Genomic DNA, 25,510 nt, shown 5'->3' with positions numbered 1-25,510 from the left:
AAGTTACATCATCATCATCCCATGTGTATGAATAACATACACATGGGATGACATCATACTGTACAGTTTATGATAATGTGTATATATATATATATATATATATATGGTTCTGACAGTCTTATACAGTGGTGTCTTGAGTTACGAGTTTAATTTGTTCCATGACCATGCTCATAACGCAAAACACTTCATATATCAAGTCATCTTTCCAGATTGAAATCAATGTAAATGCCATCAATCCATTCCCATAATCCAAAAAACACCAACACAATTTTTGTTTTGCACATGAAAAATGTATGTGCTTATGAGTATTGTTATCTACATGTGTTGCTACCCCTTGTGTTTAAAGACAAATTGATTAAAGTTTTATGATTACCGCAACATTGATGCTAGTTTCATTACCTCTCTATTGGTGTTTTACATTGTGTGTTAGCATTAAGCAGGCAGGCTTTCGTATAGTAAGCCACTCTTAATGTGGTTTGGCTAAATACACAAGGTGTAAGTCTTTTTGTTTTATGTTTCGTTAAACAGCAACGTGACAATAATTCACAAAAAAAAAACATTCAAAATATCCACCAATAAGCTTGTATGGGGGCATCGAGTAAAAACAAAAACAAGCAGAGGTTCCAGCGAAAAATGGGGGGTAGGTTCCACAAAAAAAATCAACAAATAGGTGAATTTGCAAATGCTGGAAACGCAAATATGTGCCAGTCCACTGTATTGTGAATAGTTAATTATGATGACTATAGAGTAACCAAAGTGTTAGAAATATCTGTCAGTGCATTGCTACATCCCTGAAAACTACATTAATAGACACTAAATTGCATTAAAGTACTATCTGTAAATACAGTACTGTTTCTACATATTTAGTGAGTTTTTTCTGTTCGTCCAAAAATTAACACACACTTCGACCAAAAATTAACACACACAAAGAAGATTGTGTTTGTATGTTTTGTTTAGTATACAAAGAAAAAAACACTCTGAAGATAGAGCTGTTTCATTGGACAGATCAATATCATAATAAAGAAGTCTGGGTAAATGTTTAATATTTTTGTAAATAAAATTACCAAACTATTAGTGATGTTGGATTGTCTTTTGTTGCTGTCCAATGAAAAACAAGCATCTCCAGATTTTTACATGTGCACGCACACACACACGCACTCACACAAAGTAAAAACAAAAATTGGACATACATACAGTAAGCTGAAGTTAAATACTGCATGAAATTAAAAAGTACCACATGTTTCATTCATAATTGTAGAAATAAAAAACAGTTAAAAAATGGAAAATAAAAAACAGACTGATATGTATTATCCATCCATCCATCCATTTTCTTTACCGCTTATCCTCACTAGGGTCGCGGGCTGCTGGAGCCTATCCCAGCTATCTCCGGGCAGGAGGCAGGGTACACCCTGAACCGGTCGCCAGTCAATTGCAGGGCACATACAAACAAACAACCATTCGCACTCGCAATCACACCTACGGGCAATTTAGAGTCCTCAATCAACCTACCACGCATGTTTGTGGGATGTGAGAGGAAACCGGAGTGCCCGGAGAAAACCCACCCAGGCACGCGGAGAACATGCAAACTCCACACATGCGGGGCCGGGATTTGAACCCCAGTCCCCAGAACTGTGAGGCAGATGTGCTAACCAGTCGTCTATCGTGCCGGCTGACATGTATTAATAAAATATTAAAATGTGCAAAACAAACGAAGGCTTGTCATGCAATATGTGCCGTGGTCTTAGCTGAGTATCTAGAGGAGTAGGTTGCGTGAAGGCTCCCACAGCTTGCTGGCCAGCTGTCTGCAGTGCTGCAGGATGATGTCAGTGGGGATGACGCCCAGGTGCACCGTTAGCAACTCGTAGCACTTCACCACCTCGCCCTGGTGGCTCTTACTGTAGTAGCGCAGCAGCTTCCTGAGGACACACAATGTGAGTTTAAATGCTTTTATAAGTTCCGCTGAGGTTTTCTCACCTGTAGTAGTCCCAGGCAAGCATCCCAATGGGGGCAGAGTCTTCGGGTAGAACGGGCATTTCCACTGCCTCCAACTTGTAGCCCTGATTTATTTAATATGCAAGTACACAGTATGTAAGCAAACTTTTGGGCTCAACTTTTGGGCTCAAGGCCCACACCATTTGTAAGAGGTAAGAACATTTTAAATATTTATTAAAACAATTTATTTTCATAATAAGTCAGAAAGGATGCTCAAACAACTTTGTACAAGTGGCTTGTCCAAGAAAAGAAGCTTTAAATTTTGGTGTGAATCCAGGATTTAGCATTTTAAGCATTTTTCAATTTCAGCAACCATTTTTTAAATATTCTTTTATTCATTTACATTTTTCAACGATTATAAATTTGACTTGGATACATTCTTTATTTAAAAAAATAGTTTCAAAAAAATGTTACAGGACTCTTGAGAATGTAAACGCTCAGCGGGCTGGATTAAAGAATGGAGTGGGCTGTACGGATAAACTGTGTCAGAAAGGTTCCATGACTGGTGTCACAAATGTTTCAAATTCAAACTACAAGTTATCACCTTCAATGGGGACCAGATGATCAACCAGTACATCTACAAAGAGATGCTGCGCCGTTTGGTTTGTTCAGTGCACGAGAAGAGACAAGAGTTGTGGCGGGACAATTTACGGCTGCTTCACCATGATAACCCACCTGCTTTCAATGCTCTGAGCATCAGACAATTCCTGGCCAAGAAGAATATCATCGTGCTGAAGCAACTGCCCTACTCACCGGACCTAGCTCTGTGTGATTTTTTTTCTTCTCTTTTCCAAGTTCAAGGGAGTCATCAAGATGGCTGTGACAACAGAGCTGGGGAGGATCCCGGAAGAATGTTCCCAGGAGTGCATGAAGGCGTGGCAGAGAAGGCAGGGCGTTAGACTTCAGTGGTATTCCTTTAAAGGGGAAAACTTGTACTTTGAAATGTATCTTTTGTGACACAAGTTCTGGAACCTTCCCGACACACCTCGCACTTGCCCACCCAATTCAAGGTAAAAATCACATTTTCGAATGATTGTAAAGGCAAAACAAACTCACGGTTTCATTTTCAAACCAGAGGAAGAAGCAGAAGTGGAAGTCACCGTCTCGCAGGGTGACAGTGGAGTAACCCTTTTGGAGGTAGCGCCGTGTTGTACTCACCAGCCTCCACACCTTTAATGTAATACACACTTACAGTACTGTATGTATGCTCGGGGGACGTAACATTAGGCACACCTACGCAATCCAAAATTCATTAACACTCAATTTTGACAGATATTGTATTGTGCTGGTGTACCTGTACCTGATGAAGTGTCTGGTGAGTGTATATGATGACAGATATTACAGAAAATTGATCATAAATACTGAATAGAGCTAATAAATCCCCAACTGTGAGGATGATTAGTAGAGGCGGTGTTGCTAGAATATCGAGTCATTCGTCCAAAGTTGAACACAACATTTGAGTAACACATGCGCCTCACCTTGTTTTTGATAAACTGAGCCACTGGTCCTTTGCCCAGCTCCGATGTTGTGCGCTCGGTGACGTTAAGGGATGGTGCAATCATCTGGCCCGTGGATCGATCCACGCAGATGAAGTGGATGAGGCCTGGGAAGTCCTCCAGGTACGTGAGATGAAGTGGGTCAAGGACAGCCTAGGCACTTAGGGATATATTACTAAACTAATGGACAATCAATGATATCAGGGTTTTTTCAATGACAGGATATGACACCATGGTGATGTTTCTCTTGCTTTTCACTAGCAAGAAGTCTTTCCAGTCTATCAGCTTTTCCCTGGCAGAGTCCGATGCAGTGAGAGGGAGGGCAGGGGGGGTGCACAAAGAGCAGTACTTGAATGACAAATGCATACATGTATTACAGTGGACCATCAAGTCGATTGCACCCCTCGTTAAAGACTATGTCTGTTCCTACTGAATATTTTTAGAATCGATTATTTTATCGATTATTCCATCGATTAATCAGGTAAAAATTTATATTGCATTTAAGTTTATTGCGAAATCACTGTTTTTCCGATTATTTGGTATTGTTTAAATATTAAACAAAACCATCCATCCATCCAAAACCAAATGAACAAAATTAAGCAATATCACACGAGAGGGAGTGATGTGGTATTCACCAACCTTTTTGAAACTGAGAGCTACAGTACTTCTTGGGTGCCGATTAATGCGATGGGCTACTAGTTTGATATACATACATTTCTGAGGCTATTTCAGGTTCAACTACATGTCAGTTACAGATTACTCATACTATGGCTGCAATTAACGATTATTTTCATAATAGATTAAACTGACTATTAGTTTTTCCCGAAATTTATTATGATTCAGTTACTGGTTTGGTTCGTAACCTGTCACAAAAAAGGCAAAAATGTTATCATTTGAGGAAATATCACAGTGACTGATACGCACTGCACCATGGCCTGGGCTCGCTCCTGCAGAGTGGGGGAGAGTTTCCGAGGAACGTCGGCCGGTCCGGAGTCAATGAGGAAGCACTGGCGGTAAACGCCACATAGCTGGGTCTTCATATTCTTACACCACGGGATGAGACTGCAAGTAAAACACAGCCATACTGTAATGACAAGGCTAGACACTGAAAGGGAAATGTTGAGAGTCTGCAAAGACACTCACTCTCTGTTGAAGCCAGGTCCACCTCGGGAAAAGGCTCGGTTCTTGAACTCGCTCCAGACATTTTGTAACTGTACAGACTGGATTGAAAAGGGAACAATGAAAAATAAGCTTGTCAATTATTGTATACTTTGTATTAATAGTCAAGTTTGTATGAAATAATAATAATAAATAAGCTATGTTATATGAATGTTATATTTTTCTTACATTCATTTGAAAAAATGAAAAAAGAATGAACAATATTTTACAATGCACTACACTTATTGTACAAATGTGTCACTAAGACAATACTATTAATAATTTATTCCTGACTTTATATGTGAACTTTTGTTAGATCTTATATGCTGCTTGGGGGTATTACATCACATCACATTTGACGAGCCTTTGCAAGGGTCTTTTATCGTTTCAACTAGCACATAAAAATACAATTTTATACATACTGTGCTTCTCGTGGCAACGCACTTTACACTTCATAGCACAAGTTAAAAAAACAACAGCCAAAATATAAGCTTTCAAAATACAGTGGACATAAAAGGTCTGCACACCTGTGTTCAAATGCCAGGTTTTTGTGATGCAAAACAAATGAGCCCAAGATAATTTCTAAACTTTATCCACTACAAATGTGAACTACGACAGGTACAACTTTTAAAATTATTTTCAAGACGGGAAGTAAAAATAAACAACTGAAACAATGTAGTGGCACAAGTGTGCACACCCTCTTATTATAAATTATAGTGTCGCTGTGTTCAGAATCAACCAATGACATTCAAACTCATGGGAGTCAGCACATACCTGCCACCATTTAAAGTGCCTCTGATTAACCCCAAATGAATTTCAGATGTCTTAGTAGGCTTTTCCTGACATTTTCTTGCATTTGTGCAGAAGCTTGAATGTTTTGTGCTAACACTGACTGCTATTTGGAACTGTTCATAATTCCCTCCACCTTGACTAAGGTCCCGGTTCCAGCTAGAGAAAACACCCCAAAGCATGATACTGCCGCCACAATGTTTCAGTGGAGACATGGTGTTCTTTTGGTGATGAGTAGTGTTGTGATTGCGCCAAACGTACCTTTTTGGAATTATGGCTAAAAACTTCAGTCTTGGTGTCATCGGACCAAAAACACATTTTCCCACGTGTTTGGGAGACTTAGTCGTGGATCAATAAGATGAATAAAAACTTAATTATTTTGATTCAATCAAATATATACAGTATGTTAACTATAGCGGCATGGTGCACGACTGTTTAGCATATCTGCCTCACAGTTCTGAGGACCCGGGTTTCGAATCTGGCCTCGCCTGCATGGGGTTTCTCCGGGTACTCCGGTTTCCTCCCACATCCCAAGAACATGCACGGAAGGTTGACTGAGGCACTCTAAATTGTCTGTAGCTGTGAATGTGAATGCAAATGTTTCTTTGTTTATGTGTGCCCTGCGATTGGCTGGCGACCAGTTCAGGGTGTACCCCGAATAACACCCAAAGATAGCTGGGCTAGGCTCCAACTCGCCCGCGACCCTAGTGAGGATAAAGGCTATGGAAAATGAATGAATGTTAAATACAACATGTCAGATATGATTTAAATTATTATTTAAAAAAAAAAATCATATCTGACATGTTGTATTTAAAATCATTGAATCATACAATTTTCTTGTTTTGTTATGTCAGAAATTGCACCTGTTCACACAAAAATAACACATACAAAAAGATGTAAATGTAAAAAGACATACTTGAATGTCACTGGGCCCAAGAGCTTTGATAAACTTGTCCAGTTTGCTTCTGATGTCCAATATTGTTGGTTGACTTCTAGTAGCAGACGATCCTTCGTGGCCTTCACTCAAACGCTTCTCCAGCTTGGCAAAGGCCTCCAGGAACATGTAGATGGACGCAGCCACTGCACTGGTGGGAATCTGATTTGATTCAGTTGAATGGAGATTGTGTGAGTTAGAAGTCAAAAGAGTGTGGGAGGGAGATGTGTGTGTCCACAAACCTTAGTGAGCAGCACCAGTGTTATGCCGGGCCATAGTGGAAGACAGTACATGGAGTGAGGCATCATGGGATACAGGCCCTCCTTGTGGGACACTTCAAGAAACACCCTGCGTGGCGTGGATGGGTCAGGGGGAGGAACCTCCAGACTGTGCAGACTGTCTTCTGCCATCTGAACAAACACACACATTTATGTAGTAAACTATATTATGTTGTAATCTGACACATACTGTATAAAGCATAGGAAATATGAGAACACACGTGAATGTCTGGATCCGCAAACTCAAACACTGTAGCTTCTTCTCTCGCTTGTTTTTCTAGACGAACACAAAGTTACATGTTCAAATTATTAGACACGTTACACACATTCAGTTAAGCACTCTCGCGGGCTGCTGGAGCCTATCCCAGCTATCTTCGGGCGGGAGGCGGGGTAGACCCTAACTGGTTGCCAGCCAATCGCAGGGCACATATAAATTATATATATATATATATATTTTTTTTTTTTTTTAGGGGGGGGGGAATCTCATTAAGAGTGTATTGGGTACATTTTTTTCCATCTTTTATTTTCAACCTAACATTTTTTTTAAGTAACTTTTCGTAAAATAATTATTACAGTTTATATTTTATTAGAATTATTGTGGATTGCCTCGGAGAAATCACATGATGGTACTGCTTTATTATAAGGCGTACAATAGGTGCATGTTATGTTGTTATGATTTTATTATGCTAGCCACAAAAACTATTTTATCATTGTAGACTGAGAAGACATTAAAGTTTATGGTTCAGGTAGGTGTTGAATTTTATTTTTCACTGATACTATTCTGATAATACTCAAACATTGTCATATCTAAAAAATAATATCTTAAAACAAATATTTAATCATACTAACACATACTGATATTAATACTCAATCCATCCATCCATTTTACGTATCACATAGACAAACTATCATTCACACTAACAGTCACACCTAAGGGCAATTTTGAGTCATCAATCAACCTACCATGCATGCTTTTGGGATGTGGGAGGAAACCAGAGTACACGGAGAAAACCCACGCAGGAACAGGGAGAACATGCAAACTCCACACAGGTGAGCCCGGATTTGACCCCGGGTCCACAGAACCGTGAAGCAGATGTGCTAACTAGTCAACCGCTCACTCGTACTAAGTGCTTTATTTGTTTTTACATATTAAAGCAACAATTGTGTTGCATGGTTGATATAAAAATATAAACAACAGCAAATCTCCCTAAACTCACCTGAACTGCTGGAGTTGGTAGGGGAAGGCTGAGGTGTGTAAAAGCTTTCTGGGCCTGAGCCGCTTGGACTATCAACATCCTTCACATGAAAGAGATAAAGAATAATCATGATTGATTGTCATAATAATTAAAAAAAACTTGGTTAAACTGATGGAAAACCCAAGTGATAAACACATTAAATAGACAATAAAAAACTATTTAAATAAAAAAAAACAATAAATAATTTTGAAAATTTAATAATATAAAATAAATACATACTAATAATTAATACTGTCAATAAGCAAAAGTGATAATTAAAGATACTGTATGATAAAAGTGAAATAATTATACAATATATAAAAGGTAAAGAAAATAATAATTTCAACAATCATTAAAAAATAAGGAAATATAATCATAGCTTATATATCCATCCATTTTCTGAACCGCTTCTCCTCACTAGGGTCGCGGGCGTGCTGGAGCCTATCCCAGCTATCATTGGGCAGGAGGCGGGGTCCACCCTGAACTGGTTGCCAGCAAATCGCAGGGCACATGCAAACAAACAACCATTCGCACTCACAGTCACACCTACGGGCAATTTAGAGTCTCCAATTAATGCATGTTTTTGGGATGTGGGAGGAAACTGTATATACTATATATATATATATATATATATATATATATATATATATATATATATATATATATATATTTGTCTAAAAAAATCGCTCTCTCATTTTTCTGGCATTTAGCAAATAGAAATAATTTTGGTAATCCTAAATGCCCTGAAAATGGAAATGTTTTTTCTAATTTCATGTCAGACAGTCAGGGGAAAAAAGTGTATGTCTTTTTATTCAGTCATGGCTTTTTAGCCATAACCTTAACAAAATGGTAAAACTGATAGAAAACTGGAATGATTCAACCAGTGGATTTCAAAATGGGTAGCGTGGCTGTTTTGGGTAGGGTGTGTGTCAGTGGCGGCACAGCAGCTTGAAAAAAATTAAGAAAAAAAATATGTACTTTATTTTTAAACCTGCTAAGATAACTTCAGCAACATGCTAAAGGCAAAAGTTATGATTTTTTTGTTTTATCTTCGACAGGAAATAATTTACATTCAACACAAACTGCACAATAAATAATGCACAATGTTAAATTAGCGTCAGCTTCTGTGTCACTGTGTAAATCCGTGATGAGAAATGAATTTATTATACAGTATGTGGGTGACCACCTGTGCCACCTACAGTACCTCAGAAGCGTGGTCGTCTTGGTCCATGTTGCTAGGATACATGTTCTGGGCCATGATGATGAGGGCCAGGAGGTCTGAAGTGGTGAGTGTGCTCGCGCTGCGGCTGCAGATTCATTAAAAGCCAAAGTGTGAATGTTTCAGGTTAGTGGGGGAGGGGACGAGGTGAGAAAGCAACAGTGCAGCACCTGGAGTAGAAGGCCAGTAGTTTGGTGTGCACCAGAATGAAAGCATGCTGCACTTCTTCTCCTGCCCTCTCCACGCTGCTGTTGAGCAGCTGAACTAAACGGCGCTCCAAGAACTCGATGCACTGCTCGCACAGCGTAGGGTGGATCAGTCTCTCCACAGCCTGTAAGGCCAAACAAAACACTTCATGTTGGTGTACAGCACCACTCATCGGTGGATGCAGTGTTTCCCAACCTGAAATGAGCCAAGGCACTTATTTTAATTTACATTACATCTATGTTGTATTTGTGGCAACAGGGGATATACAGGTGGGTTGAACCATCAGCCATCTAATGGAAAAGCATTCAACTGTTCTACCTGTTACTATACAATTCTAGCATAATAGATGAACATATTTCAGTGTCTATATTTGTAATCAGTAAAAAATTATTTTCAGACAAATTGGATTTGGATAATTTCCCACAACAGCCTTCATGAGCTCTTACGGCACACTGTGTGTGTGTGCCAATGCGCCCTGGTTGAGAGTCACTGCTCTAATCGAACTGATCACAAATATTAGCAGCAACCTGTACTTGTCAGCTTGTGTTCAGAAGACAAAATGCAAAACATTCAAATAGACGCTGCTGCTGCCATCTACTGGTTACTCATTTCAAAATGGAGGTTTTCTACGAACATATGACACGCATTTACAATTGCCCTCTGAGTTTGATGGTTAAACATTAATCCTAAAATTACTTTACTGGCTGAGTTACATGACCAATTGGTAAAATACAAAACAAAACAAAAAACCGTAAAATTTAATATCAGCAAATAGAATCAAAAGTCCACAGGCACTGTGGTGTATACAAATAACCCAAGCCATGTGTGGAGACGAGCCCGACTATATCTTGACGGAACTTCTCGACCTCACACACCAGCTCTAGCTCCTTCCCTACCAGAGAGGTGACATTCCATGTCCCGAGAGCCAGCTTCTGTAGCCGGGGATCGGATCGCCAAGGTCCCTGCCTTCGACCACACCTCCAGACCTGGCTCCAGAGGGGGGCCCCAGTGACCCGCATCCGGACAAGGGAAACCTCAATCCATTAATATTTTTCATCATAGGGGTCTTTTAGCTGTGCTTTGTCTGGTCCTTCACCTCAGACCTGTTTGCCATGGGTGACCCTACCAGGGGCGTGAAGCCCCAGACAACATAGCTCCTAGGATCATTGGGACACACAAACCCCTCCACCAGGACTTGGCTTCCAGGAGGGGCTAATACTTTTTCCAGTAGATATTTTTCTCTAAAATCCAACTCATTTTGGGTGGCTATTGTCCATCCATTTGCTTTGGGCGAGATGGATGACACCCTGCACTGGTTGTCAACCAATCGCAGGGCACATAACTGTATAGAGAAACAACCATTCACACCTATGGACAATGTACAGTAGAGTCTTCAATGTACTGATTAAAAGGGTGAGGAGCTTGACTTTATTACAGTTTGATTTAGTTTTCTGATAAAGTGGTTTAACTTCTCTACAAATTTATTGCAGTTATGAATGGTAAAATGCTTCTTTAACTACTATCTATACAATTAATAGAGGTTTTATGATTGTGACAGTTTGAGCCTGGAAGAAATTAATTCACTTGTTTTGAAGGTATAACAACTTGGGAGTCAACCAGTATTACGGAACAAATTAATTCACTTGTTTTGAAGGCAGAACAACTTGGAAGTCAAATGGTATAATGGAACATACTGTATTACATGCAAACTTGAAACAAATAAATCGTGAACAGACTCCACCTCCACTAAGAAGCTCTGGTCGTTCTCCCTAAGGTGGTTGTAGGTGTCCAGCAGGCTCTGGAGATGTTTCCACAGACGTTCCCTTTGCTCCGTGTCTTGAGGACGCAGCCTAAACATGAACAGAACAACAACAACACGTCTATGTAGTATGTCAGGTCACACGTGTGCTGTAGGACAAGTGACGGCTGGTCAATAGAGGGCACCAAAGTGTCACCTCATCACTTACCACATACAGTAAATGAAATAAACATATATATATTTCGATATATATGTATCTCTACTTTTATATGAGCAGGATATGTATTATATAGTTAAAGATGAGTAAAGGTTTATTTCACATCTGTGTTTTCTGATTTGTGACATTGTTTCCACCCCGGGGACCCAAAAATCAAAAGTTGAAAGCCCTCTGCAAATTTCCTAATTGGAAGACGAGATGCCAAAAAACACATGATTAGCAGTTAGTCGACTTCAAGCTTTAACGTCAATGGACAGCAAGAAAGTCAACGAGTCGACTAATCGGTTCAACCCCTAATATATAAATACAGTATACCATACAACCAGCCCACAATTGAGTAGGACTAAACACAAATTTCTAACATGTCTTACTCTCTCCTGATCAGGCTACCGCTGAGGGTGACCATGCCGAAGAGCACCTCAATCATCTTCTTGGTCACATAGATCTTCCTCCTCAGATCATCCTCCTCCTCCTCGCCGTCTCCGTTCACGGCAATGTAGAGACACTCGTCGAACTAGAGGGGAACACAGAACATGTCACATTCATGGGCTGCTGTTCCAAGTATCGCCCATCATAGGTTTTAGAATTTATTTATTTTTTCGTCTCACCTATACAACAAAATGATGCCAAATATGGGAAAATATTTATCGTTTTGGGGTCAAAGGAGATATTACCCCGAGACACCTGCACACTATTATCTAATAAGAACCAGTTCTTTTAAAAAATATTTCTTTTTCAGATTTCAAAGATAATTATTTTAGTTATATCCAGTTATTCTAGTAGGAAATTTACCATGGGGGACATTCATTGGAATTAACTGGGTATTTTGGTTTATTTTTTTTAGTCTCACCTATACAACAAATACAATAATTAACATTTTCTTTTGTCATAATCCTACTGTCCAACAAAGAGCAGGTATTTCCAAAAGTGTATTTTTTTTTTTTTTCTTACCTTTACACTAAAATAACAACATGCATGTGTCAGCAAAAATAAATAAAACAAAACATTTTTTTCTTACTGACTATTTTCATTTTGGATGTTATATTGTTGTATTGTATATGTTATATATTTATAACAGGCAAAAAAACCCAAAAACATTTCATTTAACACAGAGACACTGGCCGGCACGGTGTACGACTGGTTAGCACATCTGCCTCACAGTTCTCGGGATCAGGGTTCAAATCTCAGCCCCGCCTGTTTGGAGTTTGCATGTACTCCCCGTGCCTGGGTGGGTTTTCTCCGGGCACTCCGGTTTTCTCCCACATCCCAAAAACATGCGTGGTAGGTTGATTGAAGACTCTAAATTGCCCGTAGGTGTGAATGTGAGTGTGAATGGTTGTATGTTTCTGTGTGCCCTGCGATTGGCTGGCGACCGGTTCAGGGTGTACTCTGCCTCCCGCTTGAAGATAGCTGGGATAGGCTCCAGCAGCCCGCGACCTTAGTGAGGATAAGTGGCAAGACACTGTTTGGTATTCATTTAAAATGATGTAAAATGGGTAATGTAATTGTGATTGCAGTTTGCAGTGGTGTACAACTTTACCGTAACTCCTGTGATAGCTCTATGGTAACCTTGTTTAGCTAGATGAGAGGGTCAAATACTTTACAATATTAGAAACAGCTCTCAGTATGATGTAGTGCAATTCTACTCCACTGCAAACGACAACCACTACTGTAAGCATATTGTTAAGTGAATACATCTCTGATGACGTCAATCAAAAGTGAACCTTATTATCTTTGCAACTGTGGAATTTTTTATACGGCTCTTGTATTAGATCCGATTAGATTGTACAAATATATGTACCTAATGAAGTATCCAGTGGATTGTATGTATTAATCAGCTCAACTTCCTTCAGAATTGGGATTTATAGTGGACATTATTCCAAACATATAAGCAGAATGGATGTAAAAATACTACTAGTAGAAGAACGAAATAAAAGAAAAAATTATATATATAATTTTTTTTTCCCCCCGTAAAAAATGGATTCTATGAGCACATGATGTGCCCGCAGGAAGATTCTACATGTGCATCATATGACAGGGCAGAGGTTGGATGCAGTGGGGTTTTTTTCTTTCTTTTTTTAGCTGAGTACCTGGTGTAGTACATAGAGGTGGTTGTTCTCTGTGGTGAAGCATGTGTAGCTGTCACCCAGCCTGTCCACCATGGAGCTACAGGAAATGATGATGGGTGCAAACAAGGTGCTGATGATGTCCTCAAAGGCTGGAAGCTTCAATACATCATATATTATACTGTAATTATTATAAATATACAGAACAGCATGGAGCAAATATTCATGTCGTTTTCCTCTCTACCCTCTGGCCTTCTTCCTGGGCCACGCCATACTGCTCCTGGATGTTGAGTTGGAACCCCGGGTCGGTCCAGTGGAAGAGGACCTCAGCGCTCTCAGTGGTGATGAGCAAGGCTTTCATTTGGAACCACTCTACAGCTCTGCGTGTACAACACTGCAAAAACAAACAAACAAACAAACAAACAAAACATACACATGGTAGAGAAGTCGGCAGGGAGAAATAAAAGTGGTTTGAAAAAATAACATACTCTCATATAGCACATTTATTAAAACATGAAGGATATTAACAAATGAGTTACAATTAAACGTAAATGAAGAAAAAAATAAAGAAACAATAATCAGTTTATTGACAATGTTAGTGTTAATAATTGTGCTTCTGCCTGACAAGAAGAATCTAGATCTAATGTATAGCCAAATGTTGTATTTGTTTGTATCCGAATGACAAAGAAAACACATTTTGAAATCCAGCAAAATCTACATTTGTGATTGAGATGAAACTGAAAAAAAGGACATGCTTTTTGTTCGACAGGCACAACGTTTTTGTACTGTATTTTAAGTTGCACACCAATGCTGCTACATAGCCAGCTGTAGGAAATTTTCATTCGAAATTATACATTTCACTCTATAAATGTCTGACAGTTAATATCTTTTAAAAGGCATAATTCTTTTCCATACGGCACTTGCATTGGATGTCATTACGTTGTGCAGGTGTACCTAATGAGGTGTCCGTTAAATTGAGCTCTTCCAGGAGAATGTTATTCAGGGATGGTCTGCGCTGTGTATAAAACCGGCACATCAAAAACAAAAACAATGAACATACTTGACAATTTTCATTGTATTTCTGTTTTTCTATTTGCTCGGTGGGAGTAAAAAAAAAAAAAAGTTAGTTCCTCAAAAAAAAAAAAAAAAAAAAAAAGAGTCAGTCAAACTTCCTCGATACACTCGTACTTGCCACCCGTGTAAAAGAAACATTTGAGCGTCAAAACGACTTACTTTATGTTTTTAGGTGCTGATGATGTCGACATTAGGATCCATTGGTTTGTTCTAGCTTGTCTTAAACCTTTTGGCCAGTTTGTGTTTGTGGAGCACCGCGTTCCTTCCGCATTTCAGCCGCATCACATCCGCGTCATGTGACCGCAGCACAGTCAGGCAGTATCCGTGGGCGCTAGCACTCGTATTAACAATGAATGGGATTTTTATTTTATTTTATTTTTTAATTCTTTTTTGTAATGGACGCTTGTGGGGTGAAATGTGGTCATGTGCTGCCTCAAGTGCAACACATGACCAGCGACTGCACAATGGGTTCATATACTTCAGGAATGTCAAGTCAATGTTGGGTATTTGGAGTATTTAAGCATTAAATTTCTTTGCAGTTGCATCAGTCGTCCTGGGCTGGAATAACAATTCACGGTCATCGCCATGCAATATCAGAGTTAATCTCTATAATCTTGTTGCAACATAGCTGGCCAACAAAAAGCATGTAGCTCCATAAATTATAATTTTTGTAATTAACTGAAACACAAAGAAAAAAATACAGTGACAGAAATATATATTTGTGTTTCAGATAAAAATTTTGAAACAAAATTGGAGACATGTTTGACAAGATTTTAGAAAGCAAAATCTTTTCATTTTTCAATTCATCTAGTGAATGTTTAAGTTCGTAAAGAAAGATGCAGACACTTCATTGTTTTGAGCTGCCTAATATTTCCTTTTCTTCACTTTCTGTAAAAATAAATTAATAAATAACCAATGTGATACTTTTTTTAAACATAATTTGATGTGGAATAGAATGTTTGTTACATTGTACTCTGTATAGGCTTTCTAGTTTTCTGAATACAGTAATGTCTCACGTATAATATGCTCTCGAGTATAATGCACACCCTCAAAGCTCACCGACAACAAAAATCTGGAAAATGATTCCACCTATGTATAATGCGCACCATTGATATGCTCATAACATTATGTATTATCTGTATTTTATTAGGTTTTTCGAATAATTATTCTGCTGAGTGTGCATACACTAACGTAACTGTTACCTTTTTTTCTTTATTACTTTCAAAGCATGGAGATGCGTTGTGGTACAATCTGCAGCATGTCCTCCATTTCTGGAAAATGTGCCACTTTCGCACGTCCCGAAGTTCTTGCACCAAGCTTAAAATCAATCCTGAAACACACGGGGAGCCAATACAGTGTGTCAGTCAAATACCACTGCGTTTAGCGTCTTTCTTATGCCTACACATTCCTACATGTTTGGACTGCGAAATATATCTGCTCAAAGCCTCCCCCGGATGGAGTATATCCCACCGGTTTATAGCGGGGTTTTCCACGCCGCGACAAGAGGCGCTAGCCAACAGTTTGCTCGCGAGGTAACTGGGACCCCTTTCAGCTGCCGGGCAGGTAAATAATATAAAGGTGCAAGCGGGGGAAAAACCTCCGTCACCCATCTGTCTAGGACATAAGCCAAATTGTACATAAGCCACAACTTACCTACGTAAACGCAGTAGTAAAGACATAATTACAGTAAATTCTAGTATGAAAAAGTCCTCTTAGGTCATAAAAATAAAACAATCACATGAAACTAAGGTAACTCAGCATGCCTTCTGGTGCAAACTGGTTCACTGCACACAGTTCATAACCTCAAAACATTATACAGTTGCAGGGACCGAGCCCTTCCACTAATATGCCTAAGAAGGTTTCAAATTACCTATAGAGGTCGCAAGATGATGTCAAAGCACAACATGAAGCTCCTGAACTTATTCCAACATAATTGCTTGGCAACAAGAAGAAGGCTTCAAAGCAATAGTACGAGTCCTGGAATTTTCCTAAAATGGCTGCTTCAAAACAAAATGGATGACTTCCTCCTCAATTTCATGCATATGTCCTTCAGACGTTTCTTGATTCTTTTTCTTGATTTACCAAATTCCATCTCAGTTGGTGAAATTTCAGTCATAGGCGACTTTTCAAGTTGTGGGCAGGTCATATTGGGAGTTGTGATCGGGACCCCTAAAATGCAGAAATTTTCACCAGACGTTGTTGGGCAAGCTGAGGCTACTCAAAAAGATGATTCATTTGTTGGAATAATAATTCTGCCTGGTGCTCAGGCCCTCTTGCGTGACAGCACCTTCATGGTGCATTGGGGGCGGTGGGGGGCTGTTGTCCAGGGCGGCCCCTCCAACTGTTTATATTCTGTGATCAGCCAGGAGACAAGCAAGGCCCCCCTCGCCCACTGAGCCAGCTTGGAGGATTTCAGCATGTTTACTCAGTATATACAGGAGTCAGAGCAAACAAGAGCCTGGATTCCCAGAACACTGACGGAGCCGATTAGACGTTGGCCTAAACGTGGAACTGAGTGCACTCAGGAACCGATTTAAGCCCAGCAAGGTAAATGAAACATAAATGTTTACTTTTCTGCTCCGCTCAAAAAGCCAAGCATACATTCCGCACTCAATATTTTGATACAACACAGATTTGTGTTGCCATGAAAAATAAAAAAAGAACGTGAATGCTAACTATGATCAACTCATGGAGATATTTTGTGGTTATGATGTACAGTATTGACATCTTTTTAAACAATGTCTGAACTTTGAAAAGAAAAAAAGCCCATCCAACAGGGTTCTTGCGGGGGAAAATACATGTCAACCTCAAAATGCAAGGCATTATTATTATTTTTTTAACCAAACAAAAGTTGGAAGAAAGTCATTTCTGGAAAAAGCACAGTAACAAAGGAAAAGGGAATCATATCTGTGGTGACATAGCGGAATTTATTAAATTAATAGTGGAAACAATGGACATTAACTCCAATTGGCTAACATTAAGAATAATTGTAAGGTAATTTCTAAGCCACACTAAACCCATGACATGAAGGAAAAGTGTGTTTTTCACAGAATATCAGACTTAAAGTTCATTATTAAATAAATATAAAACTTGGTTTATATTAAGAGTAATTGTAAGGTAATTTTTAATCAACCAAAAGCCAGAAGAAGTCATTTCCACAATAGGCACAATACAATAAAATAAAAGGGAATCATATGTGATGGTGTTTGTTTTTCTGGCATACCAAACTTCAAACATTAATTTAAAAAAATAACTAATTAATAAAAAAAATACTGGACAAATAAAATCAGAGTACATTAAGTGAGGTCAGTGTCATTAATTAATTAAAAGCTGGTGGGGGGGGGGGGGGATAATAAGGTCCATATGACAAGTGCCTTTGGATAACCTTGAATGTAATTTGGTGCCATATAACTAAAGGAGAGCCAAATTGAAACGTGCCTTAAAAATAGATCGGGACTTGCCCTCCATATAGCCGTCCCACTTCAAACGTAAACAGGCTGCCAGCACTTTAAACCAACTTTGACAGATGATCCCAAACAATTTTCTTGAAAAATCAGTTCGTTTCAGAGTACTTCGCACACGGACATTCTATGTTTTCTCATGAGATTAAAAAAAGAAATAAAGACTGCCTACGGTGGTGGGACTGTGGCAGCTTTCATTGTGATTGTATAAGAAGCCTGGCTTCAGTGTTAACCACCTCACATTGTGTCAACACTCTTGGCCTGTTAGAAATTTAGTGTGCACCTTGTAAAAACTTTAAAACATCACACACATATAAACACGCTACCGCTTGATCTCAAGTGACCACCACATGGCTGCTAGTTAGCAGCTAGCACAAGAAGCTAACACAGCAGACGATATCTTCACTCAATCTTGCTTCCTGTCAAACAGCACAAAAAGATGGACTCACATGCTCAACTATAATCTGATCCTAGTAAAAAACAAAGAAAAACTATCAAGGCACAAAATCAGGAAGTCAAGACCGCAGTCACTTGACAGCGATGGCAGATTTTGGCATGTTTGACATGTATGGCCGCACAGGGTGGTAATTGCGCCCCAACTCCCCTTGAATCATTTTCTACCTTATTTGGTTTTCTGACCTGTTAACATTTCCGTTTGGATGGTGAATTTGTGCCCCATTGTTGACACTACTTACGGTTACTTCCATCTCTGCATGTGCTCCTTTTAGGTTTAAACATTGATTGACACAGATCCATACCGTATTATGAAGAATAGGCTACTAATGTGTAGCATAATCTCCATCACTATTTTACAACATTCCACTATGCACGCTGGGAAGTTTCATTTGGGGGAAGTTAACGCTGGGCATCCCAGCACACCTAGCAGCATTTGTAGATATAGTAGTTGTAGCTAATTATGTGTTTTATTGTTAATGTTAGTTGTATTTTGTGTTTCCTCTTATCTTAATATTTGTTGTATGCGTGTCCTACTTACTTGTTGTACATCAGCTTGTTGCTCACTAATTTAAGTTCGTATTCTGTTTTGTTAGTGCCCTGTTCCTTTCACAGTATGAATTGTTATGAGAATGCATGCAGTCATTCATGGATAAATTCAGTAAGATTCATATCCTCATAGGATGAATTAGCGACCATTATAAAAATTGAGGACCAGAAAATTTAAATTTGAAGGGAAGAAGGAGGGCCCCAACTTAATAATTGCAGGTATTGACATTTTCAAATGAATGGAAAGATAACGTTACATATAGGAAATAAATTAGCAATCTTTTGTGTTTTTGTTATGAAAGTTAACATGCTGGGAATAAGTGTTTCAATTAGGTTCTCTCAGGTTTCTATTATATTTTGCAGTAAATTATTTGTATTGGTTTGTTCTGTTACCATCCATCAATTTTCTTTACCGCTTATCCTCACTAGGGTCGCGGGCGTGCTGGAGCCTATCCCAGCTATCTTCGGGCAGGAGGCGGAGTACACCCTAAACCGGTCGCCAGCCAATCGCAGGGCACATATAAATAAACAACCAGTCGCACTCATATTCACACCTACGGGCAATTTAGAGTCTCCAATTCATGCATGTTTTTGGGATGTGGGAGGAAAACGCAGTGCCCGGAGATAACCCATACAGGCACGGGGAGAACATGCAAACTCCACACAGGCGGAGCCGGGATTTGAATCCCGGTCCTCAGAACTGTGAGGCAGATGTGCTAACCATTCTTCACCGTACCGCCTTGTTCTGTTACCCTAATTCTAATTGTTTATTTCTGTTGATGTATTGTAATCGTTTTACCAACATATTTAAAAACAAATATTCAATACATTTTAAAGAAAGAGGTAGTAAAAATAAAGTCTGCTCCGATGTATTTTTTTTATTGTGTGTTTTGGGGCACCAAAAAGAGGGTTTAGTACAGGGTGCCATTAAAGTTAGAACCACCACAACACCAATGGAGTCATTTCCGCTTAGAATGCAGTCCGTTTACATCATGGTAACTCCCTGGTGAATAGTTTTCTTTTCTCATGTTAAATTTTTCGAACCACAGTCAGTTTTCAGACAAAAACAGTTAATCCTTTACTGCTGGGTGAAATTAGGTCAAATGAGGTGTTAGAAATCCTCATCAAGAATAATCATTTCTGACCATGTGAGATAATAAACCATTGTAATTGTCCCAAAAATTTGAATTTTTGTCATTGAAATGTAGCTGTAACACATTAAAAAACAACAACAAAAACTCTAGCAACTTGAATACATTTTTATTAAGTCACAAATTTGTCTTCTTCTTCTTCTTTTTTTTTTTTATACAAAAAATACACTTATAAAAATCAAAAATCCCACTTCATATAATAAAATGTTTTTCAAAAAATATGAACACCTTCATGAGAAATATTTTACACATAAACAGCTTTGGAATTGAGCAATAACGTCAATGCTATTAGCCTGTTTGAGTTAATAGCCAACAGGCATGATGCATAATGATGCATGGATTTATCAATAGCAGATATTTGCTAAGATATAAGCAAATATCTGTTGATTTCATAATAGGGTTGGTTAAATGTTGGTTAGAAATGTTGCCTATGACTTGGAATATGCATTCTTACCACTTCAGGCGAAACAAAACATAAAAATACAGCAAAGCAATCATATAAATAAATGTATAGTGAACAAGTGAAGCTCAACATGTATTTTCTCTTATGTACATAACAAATATTCACACAAACCCAAATCAGAAAGATGGAACAATAGTACATAATTCGACAGCATTTTCACACAAAACAAAACCCTATGCTTGAGTTGTGACCAATAAAAAACATTCAAAGAAAACGTCCGCCCAATCGAGAAGGCATGACACCTTACTGATCTGTTTTAGTACTTTTACTGATTTGGGATTGTAAACTATGATGGCAAATCTGAACACTATGTAAAAACTAGCAGCACAAGAGAACTACACATTGTCAGAATGTGGTGAAGATATCAAGTTAAAATAAACATCTAAAATGTTTTCTTCAGTTCTGTGTCTAAAGATAAACTCAACTCTGAAAATGGATGCAGTTAAATCCTGGTACAGTGGAACGTCCAAAGTTGAACACAAGCTATTTCCTGGTGCTGGTTGACTTCCCAGTTGTTATAATTTCAAAACAATCTGTCCCATAGGAAATAATATAAATGAATTCATTTGTTTTAGGCTCACACTTTACAGACAAGTCTAACACTTTATTGAATTGCTCACAGTTTGAAGTAAGAAAAATTTTATGTGCTACATGCTATTTACATTAAAATTGAAAAAAAAAAAAGAATTCTTGATGTAGTTGATATTAATTGTACTGAGCAGCCAGATCCTTTCCTCCTTTTCCTGTGTTGCAGTAAGTTCTATCTCGGGTTCTATGGTTATCATCACACACACAGAAAAATATGAACTAAAGTCAAAGAAAAAACAAAGCACACTTGTTGAATTTTCCTGGTTTAGATGCTCACTGAACTTATGTCAAATGAGAAATTCGCTTGAGTTTTGAGGAATATTTTGGTTGCATTTCAACTTCAGACGTTCCACTGTACTCTGCTGTCCTGTCTGCAGCTAAGCCACAGCGGCGCAAAATAAAAACAAAATCAATTACTATGGTCATGTCTTGGAATTTCTGCAAATATGAAACACAACTTGCAAGGCAGCAGTCCCCAACCTTTTTTGCAAAACGGATCATGACCAGTTACACGCAGAACCATGATTCCACGGACCAACAGGTGTCTATTCTTTTTTGGAGGTGATCAACTCCCACTTATGACAGAAGACAATAAAGTGCACAATACATAATTGTTTTAGTCTATTACCATAATGATGGCTAAACATGTTTAATATATTACAACTCAGCATATTGCAGAATTAGTGGGTGCTCTGTTTTACGCTCTCATCTGGAAGTGAAAGGCCTGTTTCCCCTGAAGCGGAATTAAAAAAAATATATATATATTAAAAAAATATATATATTAGCAGTATATAACAATCTACAGTATGTCATGAATGTGTTACGCCCTGTAACGATACAGTATCGAAACCGTAAATCACGACTAAGACACGAGCCTGGGTTGCATATGAGCTCACAGTGTTATTAGCAAACTGAATTTAATTAATAATATTGTTATTATTTTGAGTTCATTTAAAAAATATAAGCCTAGATTGAAGATACATTTCTTCGGCAAGCCTCCTCCATGTGACTACTTTTTCTGGTGACGGTCATCTGATGGGTGTGAGCAAAACTTGGGCTAGGGCTAATGCTAGTTCTGTTCAGCTACGCAAAACAGAGAGAATGAGAGCCAGACACATGGCTATTACAACCAATAACCCTGAAATTGCGGACCCTCCAAGGTTTCATTTAGGTCAGCAATATGGAAGCATTTCGGCTACTCGTTTGGGAAAAGAGATGTAAATCGCTTCGTCGACAAAACTGCTTGCTTACTTGCTGTAAGTGGTTCAAAAAAATATTGCTCAAGACACATCGAACATGTTACTGCACCTTCACAGACACCATCCCGAAATTACTTGAAAGCGGAACGGAAGAAAACAAAGGCCTTTGACAAACTTTTATTTATTACAATTAATAAATTATATATATATATGATAAATGTAATAAATATAGAATTGTTATGAATAAATATTTATATTCATCTATTAAAAAAAAAATCTAATTGTGAATTTTACCATGGGTCAGAAATCGAGATCCAAATCAAACATCAACTTTGGTGTATCGATACATTTAAAACTACATTTTTTTTAAAAAAGGACTGCAGTATTCTCGAGAAATGCAGAGAAAGGGCAGGAACCCAAGCAGAGGTGGCTGAGCTTACAAGTCAATAGCTTTTCTGAAGTTATGCATAGATTCACACAACTTTGTGATCACGTCAGTGTCTACTGGAATGCCAAGTTGATGCCTTCAACACATAATGTAAAATCTTTAATACTGCGCAAGGAACTCACTCACAAAATGTAGTCTCCACACTGTATCAAGTATTTACATGATTTGGTGTTGCTTGAGTATATGAGAAAATACTATAATGTATTCTGGGGCTTTATTTTTTTAATTTTTTTCAGTGTTATTACTGTATGAAATGGTCCACGGTCCAGTGGTTGGGGACCCCTGTTGGTGAATGGAAACTTACTGGACAAGAAAGTGAAAAGGGCTCAGTGCAGCTCTTGGTAAAGTAGGGCAGAGGATCAATAAAGACCAGTATCTGAGGGGTAACCAACGTGGTACCCGTGGGCACAAGATAGTCCCCAAGGACCACATGAGCAGCCCACAGGCCTGCTCTAAAAATAGCTCTCCAGAGATGGGACATTAATTTCTTGATTTTATGATCTCCTTAGGAATGTTGTAGAAGTGACCATTTGGAAATGTAAACACTTGCAGAGATTTATAGAAAAATAGTGTTGCATATTGATATTTATGTTTTTGACCTTGTTAAACCATTGTTGATAATTATTGTTAGAAATCCTCAACATATTTAGTGCCTTAAATGACTGTTGTTAATGAGTAATAGTAATGTATAATCACAGATAATTTGAGCAAATTTGTTATTTCAGAAATGTGTATGAAACTGTTAGCCATTCCCATTAAATCAGTACCCGAAAAGTAGCTGTCAGTATCAAAAAGGTCCCCTGGAGTATCCTGGTTTCTGATGTGCCCTTGAGGAAAGACGTTGCATACTGGTTGAAGAGCCCACAATGGAAGAAAGGTCAGAGCTTAGAGTATGAATTTAAAAAAAAAAAAAGGGTTAGTCTGTGTTATCTTCTGCAGGCGTATGCATTAATGTTTTTGACGACGTAGAAGCCAATGGTCATGGGAGGCATGGCTATCGTCCGTCCTGCCCGTAAAGTCTTTGGCTTCAATTCTGGGAATGTCTCATTGTCCAGCATTACCAGTCTCTCGCCATTCAGCTGCACATGTCTGAGACAAGCAGAAGAAGAAGAGGAAGAGGAAGACATAACTGCTGTTTGACAGTGTACTCCAAAAAAACAGTCCGACAAAAGAAGATGATTCATGATGTTTGCTTTATTAATCCGCTAAATGACTTGTACACTTAGGGGTGCTACTGCCTCTCTCATGAAATTCATTGAGTCAATATCAGTGGTCGTAAAATGCTAAACAATAGAAGGTCTGCGTCAAAAAACAGGAAAGCTATGAAGACTTAAATTTATGCGCTCAACAACATTTGTGAAGATTTTACTTTAAGTTATTTTTGTGACCCCTACCATTTTTCTTATTTATTTGTGTTTATTTATTATTTACATTTGTTGTTTATACAATATGTCTTTCAATGGAGGTATATTTCACTGTCGTTATTGTATTTGATATATTGTTTAAAACATGTTTTTTTTTTTTTTTTTTAAAGCAATAATCGAAGGAAAACAGCAATGGAATCAGAGTATTCGACTTCTGCTACTTTTTCTTTTGTTTATTATGGTGAAACACCAAGAAATTTTAAACAACAATATTGCCCGATTTGTAAATCCAAAGTCCTGTTTAAGTCTTAGTAGCTATAATTTTTTACATACAGTATCTTGAATTTAAATATTAAATTAAAATAATTATTAACTGCTAAAGTCCTAACGCAATTGTTTTATTTAAATCTGAGCAAATGTTTTTCATGGAAATAAAGTATTTAAACATATTTGGGAATTTATTTTTTAAATATATGTCCTGGAACATGTATTGAAAATGGTTAACAATCAATAAAAATGGAATTATTGAAATAAAAATACTACATCATAAATACAACCATTTTCTGCTGATCCTGGAAAAAGTAAAAAACAAAACAAAACAGTTTTTGTCAAGACAAAATATCAGTATTTGAGTTTTGCTTTTTGTATTCTTTATCACACTATATATGATTTTTTATAGTTTTTACAAATTGCAACTATACTAATTAAAACTTGGTATACTTTATGTAGTTGAGCAATTGTGCTGAGGAGTAACACCAGCATATTGCTCTTTTCACACAAAGGTGAAATTCAATTTAAAAGAAAAAAAAGAGCAGCTGTGGAGGAATATTAAATTTGCCAAAGCTTTGATGTGACATATGAATGTGACCGCCATTACAAAAAAAAAAAAAAAAGAGAAAATACCACTACTCAGACAAATTTATAGATATCTGGTAGAAGAGCATTCTTCCTAAAAATGTGATCTAAAAGAAAATCTTTAAGTCCTGAGAAAAAGCTTTAGCTTGCTGTACTCTTTATGGCCTCACCATTGTGACACCTAAAAGATCCTTCATTGCTGCACCGTTGTTTATGGATAATGCCTGAGCCTCCATTAGGCTCGCTCATAAGTATCACATAGCACACACAGCAGCCAGAAGCACACGCACACATTATACATAAGTCCATACATTAAAGTAAGGAGAGACTAAAGAACAATTTACACTAACTTTTAAATTAGGCATATGACTAATGCAATAAAAAATAAATCTGAGATGGCTTGCAACAAACATACATTCCACACATAAAAAGCAGCTAATTAAAACAATGTAAAAAGGAAATAAAAAGAGACAGAATACAAATCAGGCAAAGCAGCGCAACATATTCTCATGTCTAAATCTAGGATGACTGTTTATTTCTTTAAACGTTAATTTT

At 38.0% G+C, this 25,510-nt stretch overlaps 2 protein-coding genes across 3 annotated transcripts in view; both read right to left on the bottom strand.

Moving 5' to 3' along the window:
* Positions 1–576: 576 nt before the first annotated feature.
* Positions 577–14,699, bottom strand: hps1 (HPS1 biogenesis of lysosomal organelles complex 3 subunit 1). 2 transcript variants are annotated; one of them, XM_061689959.1, is made up of 19 exons: positions 14,584–14,699; positions 13,595–13,744; positions 13,375–13,509; positions 11,656–11,798; positions 11,050–11,158; positions 9,272–9,432; positions 9,087–9,189; positions 7,865–7,943; positions 6,869–6,924; positions 6,612–6,779; positions 6,352–6,531; positions 4,632–4,708; positions 4,413–4,550; positions 3,716–3,780; positions 3,471–3,616; positions 3,049–3,162; positions 2,746–2,823; positions 1,975–2,057; positions 577–1,916 (listed from the first exon to the last, which is right to left on the bottom strand). In XM_061689959.1, exons 2-19 carry the CDS (start codon positions 13,709–13,711, stop codon positions 1,754–1,756), a joined length of 2,115 nt encoding a protein of 704 aa, XP_061545943.1. In that variant the 5' UTR covers positions 13,712–13,744; positions 14,584–14,699; the 3' UTR covers positions 577–1,753. The 2 variants fall into 2 exon arrangements, with proteins under 2 accessions (XP_061545943.1, XP_061545944.1); XM_061689960.1 differs by lacking the exon at positions 2,746–2,823.
* Positions 14,700–23,662: 8,963 nt separating this feature from the next.
* hpse2 (heparanase 2) overlaps positions 23,663–25,510 on the bottom strand; it is a 56,193-nt gene continuing 54,345 nt past the window's right edge. Inside the window, exon 12 of the mRNA XM_061690833.1 lies at positions 23,663–23,825. Within this exon, the coding sequence (XP_061546817.1) occupies positions 23,663–23,825 (163 nt within the window). The remainder of the gene's footprint in view (positions 23,826–25,510) is intronic.

The sequence above is a fragment of the Phycodurus eques genome, chromosome 11 (assembly GCF_024500275.1).
Source record: "Phycodurus eques isolate BA_2022a chromosome 11, UOR_Pequ_1.1, whole genome shotgun sequence".
NCBI classification, from domain to species: domain Eukaryota; kingdom Metazoa; phylum Chordata; class Actinopteri; order Syngnathiformes; family Syngnathidae; genus Phycodurus; species Phycodurus eques.
The sequence above is the reverse complement of the archived record's forward strand: the minus strand, read 5'-3'. Positions and strand labels throughout refer to the sequence as shown.